At 35.9% G+C, this 20,051-nt stretch overlaps 2 protein-coding genes across 32 annotated transcripts in view; one reads left to right on the plus strand and one right to left on the minus strand.

Annotated features, from left to right (window-relative positions):
• Positions 1-2,506: 2,506 nt before the first annotated feature.
• LOC125679776 (uncharacterized) lies at positions 2,507-3,163 on the minus strand. Its single transcript, XM_056153331.1, has 2 exons — positions 2,847-3,163; positions 2,507-2,744 (listed from the first exon to the last, which is right to left on the minus strand). Exons 1-2 carry the CDS (start codon positions 3,161-3,163, stop codon positions 2,507-2,509), a joined length of 555 nt encoding a protein of 184 aa, XP_056009306.1.
• A 3,862-nt stretch (positions 3,164-7,025) lies between these two features.
• Positions 7,026-20,051, plus strand: part of LOC125679608 (thioredoxin domain-containing protein 3 homolog) — a 33,911-nt gene continuing 20,885 nt past the window's right edge. For 10 of the 31 annotated variants that reach the window (XM_048918933.2, XM_048918944.2, XM_048918945.2 and 7 more), the window contains exons 1-9: positions 7,026-7,126; positions 7,360-7,493; positions 12,069-12,172; positions 12,916-12,987; positions 13,428-13,544; positions 13,680-13,755; positions 16,642-16,710; positions 17,996-18,075; positions 18,325-18,572. In XM_048918933.2, coding sequence (XP_048774890.2) covers positions 7,403-7,493; positions 12,069-12,172; positions 12,916-12,987; positions 13,428-13,544; positions 13,680-13,755; positions 16,642-16,710; positions 17,996-18,075; positions 18,325-18,572 — 857 coding nt within the window. In that variant the 5' untranslated portion in view covers positions 7,026-7,126; positions 7,360-7,402. Of the gene's footprint in view, positions 7,127-7,359; positions 7,494-8,523; positions 8,628-9,330; positions 9,435-10,721; positions 10,826-12,068; positions 12,173-12,915; positions 12,988-13,427; positions 13,545-13,679; positions 13,756-15,601; positions 15,632-16,641; positions 16,711-17,995; positions 18,076-18,324; positions 18,573-20,051 lie in introns of all 31 variants that reach the window. The other 21 variants (XM_056156363.1, XM_056156368.1, XM_056156369.1 and 18 more) reach the window with 15 other exon arrangements.

The following is a 20,051-nucleotide window of genomic DNA, read 5'->3' on the forward strand; positions in this document are numbered from 1 at the left end:
GATTCAATTCATTGGGTCAAAAGCTGTCTGACGCGTTACATGCCCATTGTAATAGGAAGTTCTTTACATGCTACTTTTGACTACAGATTACTCCGTTTACATGATAAGGTGGGGTGTGACTGTCAACGCTCGTTACCTTCACTTGTTCAAGCTTACATCCTTAACACTCGATAATACTTGGGGGGGGGGGGGGGGAGCGGAGATAGCCCAATATATCTTACTTTGGATTGCAAAGATAGTTTTTGATTGTAAAAAATAATGGGAAATGTACGCTGTCAAAAAAGGGAGAAGCCCTCTAGTTTTGCTTGCTCTTGCCTGCATCAGTAGTATAAATATATTTATATTCTCGATAAATTCAACTGCATCCAGGCTGGTGGATTTGTTGCTCAGATATCGAGTTAGCTCGGAAAATTTGTCAAACCATTGTGGTATATTAAGACGATCAAATTTAAATTCATTCTTGACAATGGAAAATCAGTATTTTTGTTGAGTGGAAGAAAATATATCATCACCTATTCATTTGTTCGGAGCTAGAAGTTAACATTTTCTTCTCATCTTTACGACGAATAAAATTTTTACATAATAGCCATCATAAAATAATCGTGTGTAAGACAGAGATTTTATCAACTTCATTTGTGGGATTTGAATAATTTCTAATCGTTATATTAGACTTTGGAAAGAACAAGTCCTTAGTATTTCAATAGATACTAACTCGTTATATAGCGAGATCATTAACTTCTTATGACGAGATAACTAACTCGTTATAACGAGATAATGAACTTGTCGTAACGAGACACGAACTCGTCATATAGCGAGATAACTAACTCGTTATAACGAGATAATGAACTTGTCGTAACGAGATACGAACTCGTCATATAGCGAGATAATTAACTTGTTATAACGAGATAACGAACTTGTCGTAACGAGATACTAACTCGTTATAACGAGGTGATTTTGTCTTCTGTTTTTCATTAGGGATTGGTATGGTATAGACCCCCCCCCCCCCCTACTATTATCATTACAGACAGAATTGCCGATTCCTGTGATATACCACGGAGACAGTTAATTGGGTATGCATGGTTATGAAGTTTTAAAACAAAGCACGGTAGGTATAGTTCTTTAACTGTACATCATACTGGTTAGTCTAGGATGCTCATTGCAACCTAGAAAAGAACAAGGAAAGCTATCCCATACTAAATCTCCAAAATATGTAACCTCTGTCAATTTGTCAACGATTCGGAGTTCTGGTATTTGTCCACTACGCTAGTTAAGCCCCTGTCACACTATAGCGTTTTGTTACGTTTTTAAAAATTGGAGAAACGTTGACATTCTACAAATTGAGTTTCTAGGTCAAAGTTGTTATAACGTTCTTGTAAAGCTTGGATAACGCTCAGCCAACGCTCGTGCAGTGTCAGGCGACGTTTGTGGTAAAAAATAACAGCAAAACCTAGCGTTATCAGCGCTTTGATAGCGTTTGGGTCGCGTCTGCCTAGCGTCCAGGTAGCGTTTCATTGTATATTCCAGCGTCTAGCCGACGTTCTCGACGTTTCCACAGCGTCTGCTTAACGTCCCAGTAACGCGTGGAGCGTTTGTGTAATGTTCATGTAACGTTTTACCAACCTCCGGCTGGACAAGAATTACAAAAGGGGACTTTTGGCAAGAGTGCATAACTTCCATTTCAAGCATTGCGCAGTCAACATCGCAAAAATATGCCTCCCAAGAGCAAGAGGGCCAGCAACAGAGGTCGGGACAGCAGCAGGGTCCAACGAGCATCATCATCTCCCAGCCAGGAGGTAGTTACCATCACCGCGGAGGTCCACCCCCTCGTGTCGAAAGCGAAGCCGACAGCCAGCCAGTAGCAGCCGAAGAAGAGGGCAACATTCACCCCCTCCAAGTCCCAGTCGCCATCTCCATGCAGCTCCTCCTCCTCACAGGAGAGAGGCAATAGGAAGAGCGACATGATAAACTGCAGCCTCTCTGGATCTGATGAGGCTATCATGGTCGAGTGGTTACAAGAGAACAGGGTATTGTGAGACTCTATGCTCCAGGATTACCACAAGATTATCAACAAGGAGAAGTCGTGGGAGGTCCTGCCAGTCCAGTGCCCCAGTTGAGGAGTTTACCCAATGCTTGATAAGGTTCCTCTGCTTCTTGGCTTCCTTGGTCGCAGTGTTGGGGCCTGCAACAACTTGTGTGTCTTCCAGATTCAAGCCATCTCTCCAGGCACCAGGCACAAAGTCTTCTTCTGGACTTTCTGGCAGCTCCAGCTGTTTGTTCTGCAGCGTTGGATACCTGACCCTCATCAGGTTGTGAAGGACCAAGCAGGTCTTCACTATCAGCCTCGCAGTCTCTGGCTTGTGTTGCATAGTGTCCAGAGTCACATGAAATATGTTGCTAAGGATCCGAAAGGCGTTCTTCACCCTTCTGGCTCTCTATAGCCTGTAGTTGAAGATGCGCTCCTCCTGTGATAGACCACGGAGATTATAGGGCTTCACCATGTAGGCTCTCAGGGCAAAGGCGTCATCTCCAATGAAGAGGTATGGAACATCTCTAGTGTCTTGTGGGAGAGGTGTATGCTGTGGAAACCCAAGCAGATCTTCTTCAGCTCACTGGAGTTGTAGATCTGGGAATCGGATGCTGATCCCATGCCTCCAAGACCTGCCCACAGGAACTTGTAGTAAGCATCTACAAGGACCAGCAACACGATGGAATAGAACCCCTTGTAGTTGTAGTACAAGGAACCACTGTGTACAGGACACCTAATGGTCACATGCTTGCCATCTAGTGCTCCCAGGACATGGGGGAAGTTCCACCTCTGATAGAATCTGTCAACAACTTCCTTTCACTCTTCTGGCGTAATGGGGCAGGTCAGCATCTCATCCAGGTACTCGTCCAGTATGGCATGGCAAACCTCTCTGACCACCAGTGACTGTGTGTTGTGAGGTACTCTCCAGCCAAACTTCTGCGAGGCATAGCTGTCACAAGAGGCAAGGTGTCGCAAAGTCAGGGCCAACTTCATACCAGGGTCGAGGGCCGGTCTAAAGCGAGTGTCCTTCTTGGTGATCCTGGGTCCAACTCTCTGTCTCAGTTCATTAAACATCTCTGGTGGCATGCGGAGGAAGTTGTGGAAGGAGGCTTGGTCTTCAGCTCTGAGTTCAGCCATCAGCCTGTCATAAACACCAAACTGGGGTCGCCTTCCTATCCAGGGTCTCGCCCAGCTCTTTATCCCTCTCCTTCTCCTCTTCCTCTTCTACTCTGCCTTGGACATCTTGATCTGGTGCAATGCCAACTGCAGGAGGTTGCTGTGTTGCATGAGAACAGCAACAGCATACTGGTGTTTCTCTTGGTCTGTCATTCTTCTGAGGTCTTCACTCTGTGAAAGTTCCAACAGGGTGGTGGCCTCTGCAAGCCCCTTTATATGGCTTCCAAACCCTTCTAAACGCTACCAGTAGGTTACAGGCGCGTTACAAGGACGTTAAATGGACGTTACACAGACGCTGCAAAAATTTAGAACCCTGACAGACGTTGAAAGAGCATTACATGAGTGTTAAGAACGCTGCGAAACGTTGGCGACACGCTGGATAGACGTTCGACGGACGTTACGCAAGCGTTACCCAAGCGCCAGACACTCGAACCTGATGGGTGGCGTCCGCCTAGCGTCTAGGGAACGTCCTGACTCTCGAGTAACGCCCGCCAACTTTCGTGTAATGTTCCTCTAACGCGTAAGTAGCGTTTTGATAGAGCGTCGTTAAGTTTTGTGCACACCTAACATATTTTTCACCCTCAGCGTTTGCCGACGTCCCTCGACGTTCCCCAAAGTTTGCCGACGCTCGTCTCACTTTCTTGTATCTTGTTTCTAACGTTCTCGACGTTCCTCTGCGTTTCGCAACACGTTACTCGATCGCTGGTGAGAACGTCATAGTGTGACAGGGCCTCTAGTGGGGCATTGAACCATGAATCGTTTGCGTGACTGTCGATTTCCTTTAAGCGTAGAAAGGGGGATTTATGGCCGGACCGGGAATCGAACCCTCGACCTATGTATTACTATAGTCAGGTGCTCTGGCCACTGACTAGGTACCCAGGTCGATATCCACAAATTCGTATAGCCCAAATCACTGCAGTTCACCACAGCCCAGATTCTTCAGCCTCTGGCAAGACTTTCCTCGGCAAGTCCAGGGGTTGTAAATGGCACGAAATGTAACAGGAAGGGAGGATTTTTTTCTTGACTGGACTGGGAATTGAACCAGGAAGCCATGTATGACCAGTCAGGTGCACGTGTTCTAACCACCGAACGTCCAATACCCACGGTCCATAGAGATACTCCCATGATTCCTGGGTTGTGATCAATTCTAGACTCACGGAGGGAGAGGGTGTCTTGTCTCCTCGTTCCTATGCCTGTTAGATCTATATTCAGGAGTGAAACCAATAATCCTCCACATATAGTCAGGAATCAACATAACCTCGCGTGATCTAGATAAAATGCCTAGGTGGATTCCATTCACATTATCGTCCATGTAATATATATAACCCCCCCCCTCCCCAACTTCATCTAGCGTTATTTCCTAATAGTATCACACGTACTAGATAAGTAAGGCCTATGGAGCGCCTAATTAACATAAACTCAAAAAATTGAAGATATCTTCAATTATTTGAAGATATCACCAATTCAATTGCTCTCTTTAATTGAATTAATGCACGCATTAAATCAATTATTACTCTCATCAAATAAATTAATGCGTGCTTACACAATTCAATCACTGCTCTCATCAATTGAATTAATGCGCGCATCAGTTGAATTAATGAGAACAATAATAGATTTGATGCGCGCATTCATTCTTTAAAGAGAGCAACAATTCGATTAAAGAGATCATTAATTCAATTGTGGATACGTTGAGTTGAAGTTATCTCTAATTATATAGTTGCTCTCTCTAAAAGAATTAATGAATCAATGCTCGCATTACATCAATTATTGCTCACTTCAATTAAATTGTAGCGCGCATCAATTCAGTTGTTGATAGCATTAATTCATTTGAAGAGATCATTAATTCAATTAAAGCGCGCATCAATTCAGCTGAAGAATTAATGCGAATTCAGAATTGAAGATATCATTAATTATTTGAAGAGATCTTTAATCAGATTGTTGCGTGCATCAAATGAATTGATGATATCTTCAAATAATTGAAGATATCTTCAATTATTTGAGTTATGTGAATTTGGCGCTCCATAAAGGCCTAGGTTGGATTATTTCCTGATAGTAACACACGCACTAGATAGGTAAGGCCTGGGTTGGAATATTTCCTGATAGTAACACACGTACTAGATAGGTAAGGCCTGGGTTAGAATTCGTATGAGGAGAATTTGCCTGGTTCCTTCTTCGTTTCACGAAAAGAAAATACAAAGACGTTTACAAACATATTTTCATAAACAACATTTTTTACTCCTAGTACTGTTTTTATTCAAACTTGTCCAATAAATTTCTAAAGTACTAATGACTATTTTAAAGTAAGTCAAGCGATTTCAAAATCACCTATTTCGTCGTTAAGAAGCGCGCGTTATTTTGTTTAATTATTTGAAGATACCACCAATTCATTTGATGTGCACAGATCACAATGATATCTTCGATTCTGAATTATTGCACTCATGAATTGTTGATATCGCTCAATTGATGCGCGCTATAATTTGATTGTTGCTCTCTTCAAATGAATTGATCACATCAACAATTGAATAGATGCGCGCTACAACGCAAGACTGAAGAGAGGAGTATATTCAACTAACGTGCGCATTTGTATTATCAAAATCAATCATTCAATTTCATGATGCGCGCAATGATTCTCTAAAGGGACTGACTCACCCCCCCCCCCTTTATATTTTGATGTTGTTTTTTCACTTTTAGTAATCAAAATCTAATGTCTAATGCGTTTAAAAGGTCTCACAAAAATTAAGGTGAAGCTCGTGTTAGAGAGTTCATTATTTGTTTTGTAAACAAAGATTGCAGTATATCATTGCCTACAAAGTTTTCAAGAGAAATGGATTAAGATATAGAGTTCACGATGGGTGTGACCGGTCGACAGGGGATGCTTACTCCTCCTAGGCACCTGATCCCACCTCTGGTATATCCAAGGGTCCGTGTTTGCCCAACTATCTAGCTTGTTTTAATTGCTCGCAGGAGTTATGAGATTGATCGCTATTCGTTATCTTCGTCTTTCATATCGATCTAAGTTTATTGTATTAAACACATATTTCAAGCATTCTTTACTGAGGTAAAATGTGTCATCTAAAAGTTAAATTGCGCCATGGTGATCACAAAATTAGGATATGCTCTAAATTAGAAAACTAACACTGCACTGGTTTGTTTCTAAACATAAAAAGATTCGAGTCTTAACACAGAGTTAAAGCTATAATATTGCTTTTATACTTGCATTCAGAAGTCCAGATTTTGGCTAAGTTATATTTATTTTAATGTTTAACATCAGAAATGAAAAATATTTCTCTCTCCAAAAAAACGTGAACCAGTCCCTTTAAGAAGGAGCAACTACCTAATTAGAGATATCTTCAGTTATATTAACATGCATTGTAAATAAATGAATAATAAAAGGGATCATCCAATCATTTATACCGAGCAACAAAGTAAATCTTGCGAGCAATAAATCCAGCCTGTTTTTGCACATTACGTCCATTAAGACACATACTGTTTTAGTAAAACGAGTAATTAAATGCAAATTAATTGCTCTCTCTCTCTCTCTCTCTCTCTCTCTCTCTCTCTCTCTCTCTCTCTCTCTCACAGAGCTGTGTAAACTAAATGAGAAGGGGGGGGGGCTTTCATTTTCGTGTCCACAGACGCAAGCAGATGCCCATGGAGGAAACATTCTGAACTTAAATCGAATCATTCGAATCATCCAAAATAATTCAAACTCAGTATTTTTTTTTTTTTTGGAGCAAAAAGCAACTAGTGTAAGATTAAGAACAAACTAACGTGGGTTTGTCGGATATTTTCGTTACCGTTTGATTTATAGTTCTTTTTGGGTAAGCCAATCAAAATCAACCGGAAGTGTCTGTTACTAGACCAAACAACCAACTGCAACAGAACTTCAGAAGAAGTACACGAGAAAACGGTTTCGACGAGTAGGTAATGAACATCATCATCTTTATTTTGTACATGCAATTGTTGAATTTTAGCATCTGTTGTCGGTTTTTATAAAAATATAAGCCCACTGTTATCACAGTGCGAATCAGTGATGTCTCATAACTACAACTGCACTGGACAGGTACCTGTTCACATGTACATACCCTATACGACCATGATACCGAAATAACCTAATACATGTTTCATGAATAGTATAGTTTAGCAATTCTTTTTAGATAACATCGACGATACGTTATATAACATTAAAGATTCGTTATCATGGCGAGGCGTAAGCAGGAGGCACAACTGCAGCAAGAAATTGAAACACAGGAGGAATGGGAAGACATGTTGTCAAAGGAGGGTCTTTATGGTAAAGATAGTGAACCCTAATAGTCTTATTAAGCAAAATTCAGGATTGAGCATTGTTATTTCAAAGATTAAAGTTATTTACGATATTTAGAAAATAATATCATATTGTGATATATTCAATGTCCTGCTACTTGTATCATCTGCATAACCATGCATCATGCATAAACCCAAAGAATATTAAGTACATGTATATATATTCCTAATCACATGTTAGATAAGTTTTAATGACTATATTGTAGGGGAATATCTGTGGCTTGTGTGCAAATGTCTATACTTATTTATACAAAGTGAATTGAATAGCCTAGCTGTTGTAGGGACTACACGAAGAAGCTGAGATTGACCAAATTATAAATTTACTGGACTCCTTGCCTTATTTAAATGGAGTCATTACACTAAAAAAGTCTAAAGGAAAGATAACATCACTAACTAACTATATGTATTACAAAATGGTTAAATTGAATATTCATGACAACAAATCACTGACATAATTAGTATCATACGTAATATAAAGGCAGGCATCAAATTAGTACTGATTGTACACTATGTACAGTAAAAAGTGCAATGTCAACTGCTATCTGCCATTATTGTATTCTTATAAACTTTTTTTGTTTGGTTTGTATTTTCACCTTAAAAACAGACTAGGGACTGTTTTCTAAAATAATTTTTTTTTAAAAAATCTATGCAAACACTTTAGAAATATTAGATTAAACTCTTCGAGCTTTCTATCAATTGATACCAGTATATGGACAATGTACCTATACTGATTAATGATTAATTGTGATAAATCTTATACAAATTTAGGATTGATAATTGTTATGGTTCAGAGATTATCGTAAACTTGCGTGATATCTTGCTGCTTTTTGAAACAAATATTTCAGATATAACACTTCACTTTTTGGAATAATATACAAATTTTGCAACTTTTGTTATATTCTTTTACCTAAATTTCATGAATCTCATATTTTGAAAATTCACATTTAAATACACTGTCAAAGTCAACATAAAATGATGGCCAAGTTTTATGATAAAAGTTGTAGATGTTTATCAGCAGTGGAGTGGGAGATGTTCTTGCCTTATACCTATCCTAAAGAGGATAAAATTAGATTTGGGTGATCCTCTTCTTCAATTTGGAGTAGTAAGTGACATGTCATGTTGTCAGAAGTGTAACACTGGTCGGAAAATGAACTACACTGCTTAATGCACAACGCTTTCATGAATCGTCAGTTATGGTGTAGGTTGATCTGGACAGTTTGAGGAATTATTATTCATTTACACAGACACAATGGGTTTATGTAGCCAGGTAGCTCTTTTGAGATAGATATTTTATAACATCACTGGTTTGGAATATAGGTATAAACATTTGAAAATGTACATCATTTTATGCTTAGTGAGGAAAGAGATAGAGAGAAAGAGAGATAGACAGAAAGGCCCTTCTGGTAAATGTTAGAGGGTATCAGATGACAAGTATTTATTGATCACACTGAGTCTCAATAGATGAGATTTAGAAGTAGTTCTGCATGCTGTAGAGGAAATGAAGACTGACAATGTAGTGTATTGCAAGTAAATATATATGAATTTGTGTTTATGGTCATATTAATTGTAAAGTCAATTATAGATTATTTGATATTTTCTAGACATGGGACTGTTGTTACATATTCTCATATCATGTATACAATGAATATTTGAATTAATGGTAATGCAATGTTTGTTTTTCAGCAAATCAAACTTCAGACTGTATATGAAAACAATATTATGAGTCTTTAAAGGCTTTAAATCTGAAAATGATAATCAAACCATACTTATAAAAGAAAAGTTGACATTGTTATTTTGATAAATAGTTGTAGACGTGTTCTTGAGTTGGTGCGGCCCATGTTCATCAATGACAGGATCATTTAAAAAAATAAAACTAGATCTTGGTGACGCCCTGTTGCACTTTGTGATCGTAAGTTTCTGACTCCTAAATGGTTGCATTGGCTGTTGAGTCTCGTTTTGGCTATAACAGATACCGAGCGCAGTGCTTTCTATTTGCTTTCATAACATCTTTTAATGATAATTACATGTATGTTTTAATCTGTTACTCTTACTGAATATACAGTTCCTACTACCCTGTGTAACACAGTGCATTCTAATAGTGAAATATGACCCATCTATTCCTATTTGCTCTGTCCATTGCACTGAAAAAATTCATGGTATGGTACTACAATGTAAATAATCAAAACTGAGTCTTTGGTATACCTAGCATGTTTGATATCTTTTGTTACAAATTTTGCTTTTTGTAGACACATACAGTGTAGTAATGCAATTTCCCCCACCAACATATTTAAATAGGAAAATCCTGCATAAGTGTAGGGCATATGTTACAGGAAGATGGCCATGAGATTTCTAGTGTTGCAGGACCAATGAGACGAGTAGAGATCTTAAATTCGAGCTAGCGTCAAACAAAATTGGAATAAACTTATCTTATCTTATCTATATATACCATGCCATAATTAATTGATGGTAATTAATACTTGAATTAAAAAGGGTGTGTGCATTTCTGAAACCAAAGTTAGTTTACTTAAGGTTCAAACAATTGCCTGTGATTTTCTCATATCAACAGTAATCGATGTGTACCAGCAATGGAGTGGCCCTTGTAAAGGAATGGTCAGCATTTTCAAAAAAGCCAAAATTGACCTGGGTGATAAACTTTTTAAACTGGCCATAGTAAGTTGTACACTTGATGTGCAAAAACTGGAATCACTTCTGTCAGAATGATCTATAAGCACTATGTGAGTTAACAAAACCACTGATAACTTCAGCAGTGAATGAATGTTGTTTACTAGTATCCCCCCCCCCCCAAAAAAAAATAATATTGAGACAATACTATGAGAGAAAATTTACAAAACACAAATTATATGCCTTGGTTTTGACTTGCAGCAATGTTGTATATCTTGGTAATAACTGTAATGACGCATTTGGAAGATAAATGAATATTTCACTTCTCGTGACAAGTCATTTAAAAAAGATTTTGAGGTTTATTGTATTTGCTTTTGAACTGACAATACCAGCTTATTTTGAGCAGCTTCCCATTGATCCATTCTTTATCAAGTCTTAAGTATCCAAACTTTCAGCATGGAAGGAAGTACGAATAATTCATTTTGTAAGCACTAAGAATTTTGGATAAGTTTTACTTTCAAGAGCACCATACTGTAACGTTACCTGCTGTTCACAAAGTACTTTGGTGTTATAGTGGTAGATATTTACCAGCAGTGGTGTGGGCCCTGTAAAGGAATGGTGGGCAACCTTAAGAAAATTCTAAATGATATCGGAGACAACCTTCTTAAACTCGCAGTTGTAAGTCACATGTTACGAGACATTCGTAATTGGACGTGTTCTCGTTCGTTATGTCAGTTACGTAAATATGTTCTAGATGTGCACACCATGCATTTTGGCATGCCAAGAATTTCAGTATTTAGTATATTTATTTTCATGTGTATTTCAAAGTTTAATGTTAGGGGTGTTCCAAAATTATATTGCATGTCTCAACGATTTACCCTTCTGTTCACATTTTGAATTGTTTTCAGCAGACTTATATCCAAACTGTTTTGAAGCTTTACATTTGAGACAGAAAATTGTCCACTCAGATTATTCAACAACTTTATTTCCACAGTTTTCCCAATATCCCATGTGTGCAGTGCTGGTTTTGCATTCTGTAGATTTCTTATTTTATATGAGTAATTAATAATTGCATTCATTCATGAGAAGTGAGATTGACAGTCGTGATTTGATTTATATTTGTCACTAAACTTATTATGAATCCTTTGAAGTACATTTATCTTTGAGATTTGGCATAGGGATTTGGTATGGCAGCTTCATGAAATTAGATACTCACATTATAGGGAATCTACAGTAAAATGTGCACTAATACACTTCTAAAATAGCTGATGATCAACAAGAGAATATATTAGAAATATTCAGGTACATGTACATGTACAGGTGGTAAACTGATGACCCCAACTTCTTGTATTACATCTTCAGGCTTTCCAGATTATTTATTATTTCCACAAAAAAACCAAGCTTAACAAATTGAAATTGTTTAAATGTTTTCCCATGGAGTGGATTCTCATGTTGACTATTTGCGCATTGAATTAATTAGCCAATAACAAAGCCAACATCAAGATTTATTTTCAAAGAATTGTACAGTAGAACACAGTTATAGCAAAGAGTGTTTCATCATAAGCGTGGTCCACTGTATCCAATTATTTCCTTATATCGAAATTAAAAATGTCTCCTTGAAAAGTAATCATTTATTATAGCTTTGTTTTACTGTACAACAGATTACATGTACCTTTGTTATTTGCAAAAAATAAGTCTATTCACACTACAATATTTGATCCAGATTGTCTCATTTTGCTACCATGTGGTATTTGTTTTTTAAACTAACATTTTTGAGGTTTGGGATTATTGAAGAGGATAGGGCTTAACTTAATTAAGTTAACTGAAAGATAATCTGGAGGAAGAATTGTCTGGAGTGTGAATAGATTTAAATGTGTTTTGCTTGTTGCCGATTTTGTTTAATTTGGTTTGTTGTTGACAGTTGTTGATATCTTCCAAGAATGGAGTGGACCTAGTGCTTGTCTAATAGCAAATCTTCGACGATTAAAAAATGAACTGGGAGATGACCTCCTTCATTTTGCTGTTGTAAGTGAAATTGGGAATGGGAAATTAGAGCCAAGTTTCTTTAGTGATGTAAATTTAAGATTTTATTTAGTCAGATACTCTCAACCATTTCTTCTTCTTGACTTGAATTTAGCTTTTTCATAATACATATTAGATAGATGCTTGTAATATGTAAGATGAAATGCATTGTAATAGTTTTGATGCTCTGTTTTGTAAATAATTGCGATTCTGAATCTTTTTCTTGGAATTTCAGTATTTTGGCACAAAACAGAATTTGTCATTATACAGAACTTGAATTCTGCTTTTTATGGAGCTTTCTACCATGAATTTTAAGTGTAATGAAAAGAAAAAAGCTCATAGACCTCTAGATGAATTGTTTTTTTCCCCGATGACATTTAGGATAGATAACAACTGTTGACTCGCTGTGTGTGTATTCACTGCTTTGGAGTGTTTCTTTCTGGATTATACCCAGTTTTAATTTCTGCATTCTTAATACAGTATTTAATCCATGTTATACAAATGTCTTATTCTTTTAATATATAACCATATAAAAGATTTATAATGTGTAGAAAAAAAATTCAAATTGTATAATATTTCTACCAAAAATGATGAGTGCATTAATTTATAAATGAAATATTATGATAATTAGAATTTTAAAATCATGCATATAGCTAAAATTATGTAAATACCATTAAAATCAAATTGTTATTTTTCAGTTACAATTTTCAGCATTAATTCAAGTTTTTGTTATATAATAAACTTAGGCCAAAGCCGATACCATTGATGCCTTGGAGAAGTACAGGGGGCATTGTGAACCTTGCTTCCTCTTTTTTGCTGTAAGTTCAGAAATTCTGTTCATATACTTCTAGTGTAAGATATAATTCTAGTAAAATGTGTCTAATTCAAAATGACCTGAGAGATAAACTTCTTGACAGATTAGTCAGGATGTCAAACTGCAAAGTGGAAAATGACACAATAAAATATATTAGGGTCAATATATAAACTGAGACAGATTACATAGGCAATGAATTAGTCAGTTTTAACTGTAATTTGAAATGTTTTACAAGATAAATTGAATTCTTTTCAATTTTTATGCATTAAAAGAATGGTTTATTGCACTGAAAATGTGCATGATTTAAGTTTGATTTTTATCCAATATCATATTTTCTTGAAATTCTTCCAGATTTTAAGTAGTTGGTCATTTGTAGACAGATATATTTTGAATGTGACCTTGAATGTACATTGGTATTTTGATTTTAACTTAAATTCATTCTAGGGAGGTGTCTTAGTAGCAGTTGTCAGGGGAGCAAACTCTCCTAAAATTCTTAGAACTATCACAGAGCAACTGCAACATGAGCATAAAGTGCTGGAAGGACAGGGTGAAAGGAAGGAGGTAGGCTTTGTATTTCATATCAGATTAAATTTAATGGATTGGGGATATTCAGGTTCAAGCATTTAAGTCAGAATGAAATTGAAACATGTTTGAAATTACCAGGGCAATGTTTATAGTGAAATTTTTGTTTGACAGATTAAGGATCCTTACATTGCTCAGCTGGAATCTCAAGAAAAGTTAACAGAGGAAGAGGAGAAAGAGGAAGAAGACGGTAAGTATCACGGTCATAAAAACGTTTGTAAACATTGGATTTCCGACTTTGAAGGTCAACTGTTCTTAGGTTTTATATATAAATACAAAGCATTTATGATTATACATTTGTACTTACAACGTTCAAACTCTCTAAGATAATCTTAGAGAGTTTGAACGTTGTAAGTACAAATGTATAATCATAAATACTTTGTACAAGTGCAAATGTTATGTTAGAAGAAGAAATTATGTCATTGGTGACATGAATAATTCACAGTTATAAATAAGATCTATTCTATCTAAGAATTTTTTTTCTTACCATTTTGATAAAAGAATTACTCTCTAAGACTTATTCATTTTGTTATCAATGTTTATACGAATTGTTCATTATGATAAATCATTTATTAACAAAAATTATACTGAATAAATTGAAATGGCTTTTCTCTACTTTAATAGATGTAACATATATAAGATTAATTCATCTTTCTGGCAAATTTTGAAGTCAATCGATCTTTTAAATGAAAAAAAAATTAACACATTTCACAAATTTAGATAATCTCTAACATGAGTTTTCATTCACACCTCATATACATATACACCTTTGTCAAAGTCTCAATTCCATGCACAGGTGGCAGTTTTTTTCTGCTGCAGTCTTCTAAAAACTTCATTTGGTCGTGTTTACGCTTCACAACATTCATTCTCAATAACTTTTTGTGTAATATATTTCAGTCGGAGCGAAATAATCCGGCTCCTAAATATAATTATGTACCATTTACAATTCAGCATACTGCCAGGTAATTCAACATGTAACCGTCAACATTAATGATTTCATAACCATTCTCTTTGTATGTATGTATTTGTTTATAAACAAGCCTTTAGGTGGTGTTTTCAAGAATATTTGAAAAACAGCTGAAATGTTGACAGAGGTGTAAGTGAGAGTAAGGAACAATAACTCTGGATAGAGCTTGTAATGCATGGAATATTCAAAGTGCTGTCAATGAGATAGATATTTATTTTATGTAGAGATTAGTTTGTCTAATTTATGAGAATTCTGAAAGACTCTTATTGTTGATTATTAACTATTTAGATGCAGCTGAAGGTAACCCATTTCCCTGTTTTGGTTTGTACCAATTGGATCGAGTTAAATTTTTTTTCCTCCCCATGATCCACAATTCTGTGTTGAATTAATTATATTGCCTTAAAAAAAGACACCTCATCCAGTTACCTTACATGCATGGAATTTTCCTCATTTCCTTCCTTGAATTCTCAAAACCCCTAGATTATTTTCATGTAGTTTAATGGATCAATGTTTCTCCGAAATTTTTGCTAGAATTTATGAGTGATATCCAATTCTTCAAATGCTCAAATTGTAAAGTTGATGTTTTATTTGAGAATTTTCAGTGACCAGATAAACTTCATTGTCCATTTATTTCTAATAATTATCTTCTAAATACAACTAAAATGACTACAAAAAATATATTGATTTTGAGAATTCTTTTTTACATAGGGTGCCATCTTTTATGCATATTTCATTTTGGTAACTTCTGAAATTTCTTTTGTTTTTAGTATTCATAATTCTTATTTTTTGGGGTCTTCTGTATCTGTTGTAATTTCCCTGTTTTACTGATTGTACTAACTGTTTGGAAGCAAATTGATAGAAGTTTTCTTTCAGTGAAAGTAAAATATCTTGATTTCTCCTAGCTGCAATAATGTAACCCTCTCTGATATATATATAAATTTTTTGAAAATGTCGGGATAAAAAATAAAAATCAGAGAGGGCTATATACGTACATTATTGCAGCTACATTTCTCTATATGTTCTATATATTGTGTCTGATGGATTTTTCTTCCTGTATTTTTGGACACAGGGGGCCGTCCACAATCTAGGTTTGCCAAAGGTATATGAATTGTTGCAAAAAGCTGCAGAACGTTGCCCAGCATTGTTTGCAGATATATATTATGCTTTAGCGGCATGAAGGACAAAACCAGATTTGAAACTTAATTTTCTAGTGTTGTTAGCTATTTACACTCTCATCCCGTCTGTATGTGTATTATTCAATTAGTAGAAATCATTTTAACCCGTGTCTGGGTTGGCAGCTTTATTTTTGTCTGTTCTACTTACATGAACATAACCTTTTTTTTTTTAAATAATACATGTATTAATTAATGAATTTTAGTCTGCATCATGCATACAGTGTTAGTTTTGGTAGATAAGAAATTGACAAGCATGCATACTGAATTTGACCTGTACATTCCTTATTTTTCAATGTCCTCATGGTTACATATGTATATATAGGCTATTATACCCCCAGCAATGAGGGTGGGGAGGGGCCCGGGGGGGGGGGGGGGGGGGGGGGGGGGCTCTGGATAAAGATAAGGTTTAGATTGGTTCTCATTTTCTATTGGCAAATTAAATTAAAATGGAGCTAGATCATGTATCTGGATGCTTCTTTTATTCATGGTGCAGATGCTGCATATGACCTACATTTCATGCTTTGGTGACACTGGAAAAGGAATATATTTTACTTGCCATTCTCACCTTGTGACAAGTGTAGTCGTAACCAAACTTGTTCATATAGTACATCTCTGGATGCTTAATTTTTTTGCTGACCACCATTTTACATGTCAGTGGGTCTGGTCTATGATAGCACGTCTATGAAATAGGTCGGTATGCTGACCAAAATTTTACACTTCAGTGGGTCTGGTCTAAGATGATACTATGAAATAAGTCTGCTCTCACAGTAGCGTGGGTAGAACATAACCCAAACTATAGTTCATATGTCACATCTAGGTAAATTTCATCTAACAAGAGGCTCATGGACAGATCTAGAGTTAAAGTTAAAATAAAGAAGTCGTCAAGATTTTAAAGTCATGCTTATACGTGTGTGTTTTATGTACTTTTCTGCAGGAAAAAGAATGAAGTATAAGGGAGAAATAGTAAATTATGGGGACTCGGATGATTTATTACCAGGTTCAGGTTTCAGTTTAATGCAAATCCCCCATTTACCTTAATTTTTCTCTGTTTATATCAAGTCTTTAACACAAATGAATTTTATTCAGTTTTGTAGAGCATAACTTTACTGTTGGAAATAGTAAATTTATCAATAGAAAAGAGTGTTTCAAAGAAGTTGTAGACAATTGATTTTTTTTTTCATAAGAATTTTTTATTAGAGAGGTAACGTGAGCAATTTAGTACTGGTACCTTCCGAGAAAAACTTTTCCACAGTGCTTTTATGTTTTGAATACAATCATTTCTTAGTAGAGTAATTTATTAGCTGATGTGTTTGTATGTAGATTGAGAGATTCAGTCTGGAGATTAATTTTCTTATTTTATTGCTTGATAAATATAGGCATAAAATTTTTCTTTATGATTATTCAAAAATTCTATTTCTTTTCCATCTACTTTATCTAAATGCGTGCCGAGTTATTCTAATTTCTCTCCAAAAGATGAATCAGATTCGGACATTTCTTACAGTAAAGTTATCAGTAATTTGACAGCTTGGTAATCTTCTTTGGAGAACTAGTATTTTCTGAGTTTATATTATGCCCTTTAAGAATTTATGTACATCTTTACTGAAATAATGGCTTTACAATCTATATATGCATGTTGCTGATCTGGATTGTGTTTATATTAAAAACCATTGAATATTAATTAATTAACAATTAATATAGCCTTTTTTCCAGCCATTAATGCATGTACGGGGGTTGTACGTAAAGTTTGTTAGGAAGTCTTTTTTTCCCAAAACTGAAAATTTTAAGACATGAGTTCTCAGAAACAGAAAAAGTAAAATGTCCACAAACTTTAAGGACAACCCTCGTAGCTCTATTCTTTTGATTGTTTATTATTGCATTGTATGCTTTTACATTTTGTTTTTGCATGATGAAATTGTACAGCCTGCCTCAATATTTTTTTTTCCAAAAGTGCACATACATTTTTTGTCAACAAAATGCAAAAAATACTCTCTCTAATTACTCTCTATATGCCCTTTTTGTTAAATTAACTCTTAATTCTTACTTCTCAATACATGCAGTTTCTCTTGGTATTACCAAACTTTGTTTTTTGTAGAAAAAACTTCTTGATATTGACAAAAGTGTCTGGTTCCCAGACCTATCAATATTTATCAATATAAAATGACTACTGTCATCCTTCTCTCTCTTTATAATATCTATTCGTAATACTCTAATCATCAGCTGATTCTTTATAAATTTGTAATGATATTGGTCACAAGGTGTTACAACTTGCTATTTTCATGCAATTTCAGAGGGTAAGAAGGAGATCACAGTGTGTCTTATCAAGCCTGATGCAGTCGCTGCCGGCAAAGTACCGGAGATTATTGCTGATGTGAGTAAAAAAAAACACGTTGATGTCCATTGTCTTGTTATAAATGGGAAAAAATCTCACAATCTCACTCCCCTTTACCATGCAGCAACCTTAGGCAGGCATATTCCCCGATATTCTGTCAGTAATATATATATAATAGTGCATGCAGTTAAGGGTAGCATGGGAAATTTTTACCTCATTTTGTATGAATGAAATGAGCTTGCAAGGATTTAAAACAACATTAGATTGATTATACTTTTTATGATGCAGATTGAAGCTCACGGTATTGAGATTCTTAAGAATGAGGAACGTCACTTGACAGAAGAGGAGGTTAAACAATTCTACAGCCATCTTCAGGAAGAGTCATTCTTTGATGACTTAGTCAAATTCATGACCAGTGGAAATTCTCACGTCCTTGTTCTCACCAAGGGAAGAACGGGAGATAACGTCATCAGTGAATTTAGAGATCTGATTGGTCCAACGGCTGTCGAGGAAGCCAAGGAAGCTCAACCTGAGAGGTGAGAGGGTTCTACAACATGTGTTCTGTAGATACATAGCAATTCATGAGTACTTTTAAATTTGACGCGATATCCATTCTCTGTCATATCACAAGAATGTAAAATCATATTATTGCTATATTCCAAAGATTTATATGAATTTATGAGGGATATATCAATAAAAGCAGGACTTAAGATTTTATAAACTTCTTGCAAATTGATGCAAATATCAATTAATCATGTATTATAAGAATTGTATAACAAGCAAGAAGTGTCATTGGTTGGTTTTTTAGAAATTTTAGCTGTGCAGATCTGCCAAATTCTAAGTCTTCAATTCAATGATTTTGTTCATGTTCATATTTATACCCCCCGAACGAAGTTCAGGGGGGTATATAGGAATCACTCTGTCCGTCTGTCTGTCTGTGCAGATTCGTGTCCGGGTCATAACTTTTTGTTCTTTGACTTAGGCATACCATATTTGGCACACAGGTGGATCACCATGAGACGATGTGTTGAGTACCTTCATGACCTCTATATGACCTTGACCCTTAACCTCAAGGTCAGGGCCATGACTTCTTTGTTCTTTGACATAGGCATACCATATTTGACACATGAGTGTATCACCATGAGACGATGTGTCGGGTACCTTCATGACCTCTAAGATATGACCTTGAACTTTGACCTCAATGTCAAAATTGATTATAGGGTTTTGACATAGTCATACCATAAGACATGGGTGTATCACCATGAGACTATGTGTCATGTACATTCATGACCTCTTTATGACCTTGACCTTTGATCTCAAGGTCAAAATTATAGGTTTATGCCATGGATTTGTGTTCGGACTATATCTTCCATTTTCTTCTACTAAGGCATACCATATTTTTACACCCAGGAAAGAGGTAATTCATACCTATTAACAACACCCTTTGGGAGATTTGGGTAAGCGGGGGGTATTCTTAGTGAGCATTGCTCACAGTACCTCTTGTTTAAATCTATTATTATACGAGGGCTGTTCGATATGTAATGTATATTGTACCACAGCACAATAACACTTTGCACGATTTCGTAGATGATGATACTATTGAATAGCTCTATTTAATACCTTTCCATGGTATAAACATGAGCCTTCAGCTCCACATAGTTTTAAACTTATAGTCATTTTAATAAAGACAGTTGTTGACCACTATTGTAAAAATGGTTGGAAAACGGGTTGAGAATATTGAAGAAATTAGAGCTTAAAATATGAAACTTTGCACAAAACTTGGTCATTCGGTGATGTAGATTTTTACTGAATTGGGGGAAGTTTATGGGTCTGATAAGGTATCTTATGAAACAGTTCGTAGGTGGAGAAAGAAATTTCTGACTGGCACAGAGTCTGTCAAAGATGCAGCAAAATCTGGCTGACCTGTGACTGTAACAGGCAAGGCAAATGTCTCAAAAGTCAGAGAAATAATTGAAAGTGATGGCAGCTACACAATTCGTGATATTGCCAAAGCT

The sequence above is a fragment of the Ostrea edulis genome, chromosome 2 (assembly GCF_947568905.1).
Source record: "Ostrea edulis chromosome 2, xbOstEdul1.1, whole genome shotgun sequence".
Lineage (NCBI taxonomy): Eukaryota > Metazoa > Mollusca > Bivalvia > Ostreida > Ostreidae > Ostrea > Ostrea edulis.

Bases quoted from the DNA above. Each gene is read 5' to 3' on its own strand.
- LOC125679776 (XM_056153331.1), bottom strand. From the start codon at position 3,163: ATGGCTGAACTCAGAGCTGAAGACCAAGCCTCCTTCCACAACTTCCTC. The intron at 2,745-2,846 runs GTGAAAGGAAGT...TCCTGTACACAG, and splicing joins TGCCCCATTACGCCAGAAGA to TGGTTCCTTGTACTACAACT.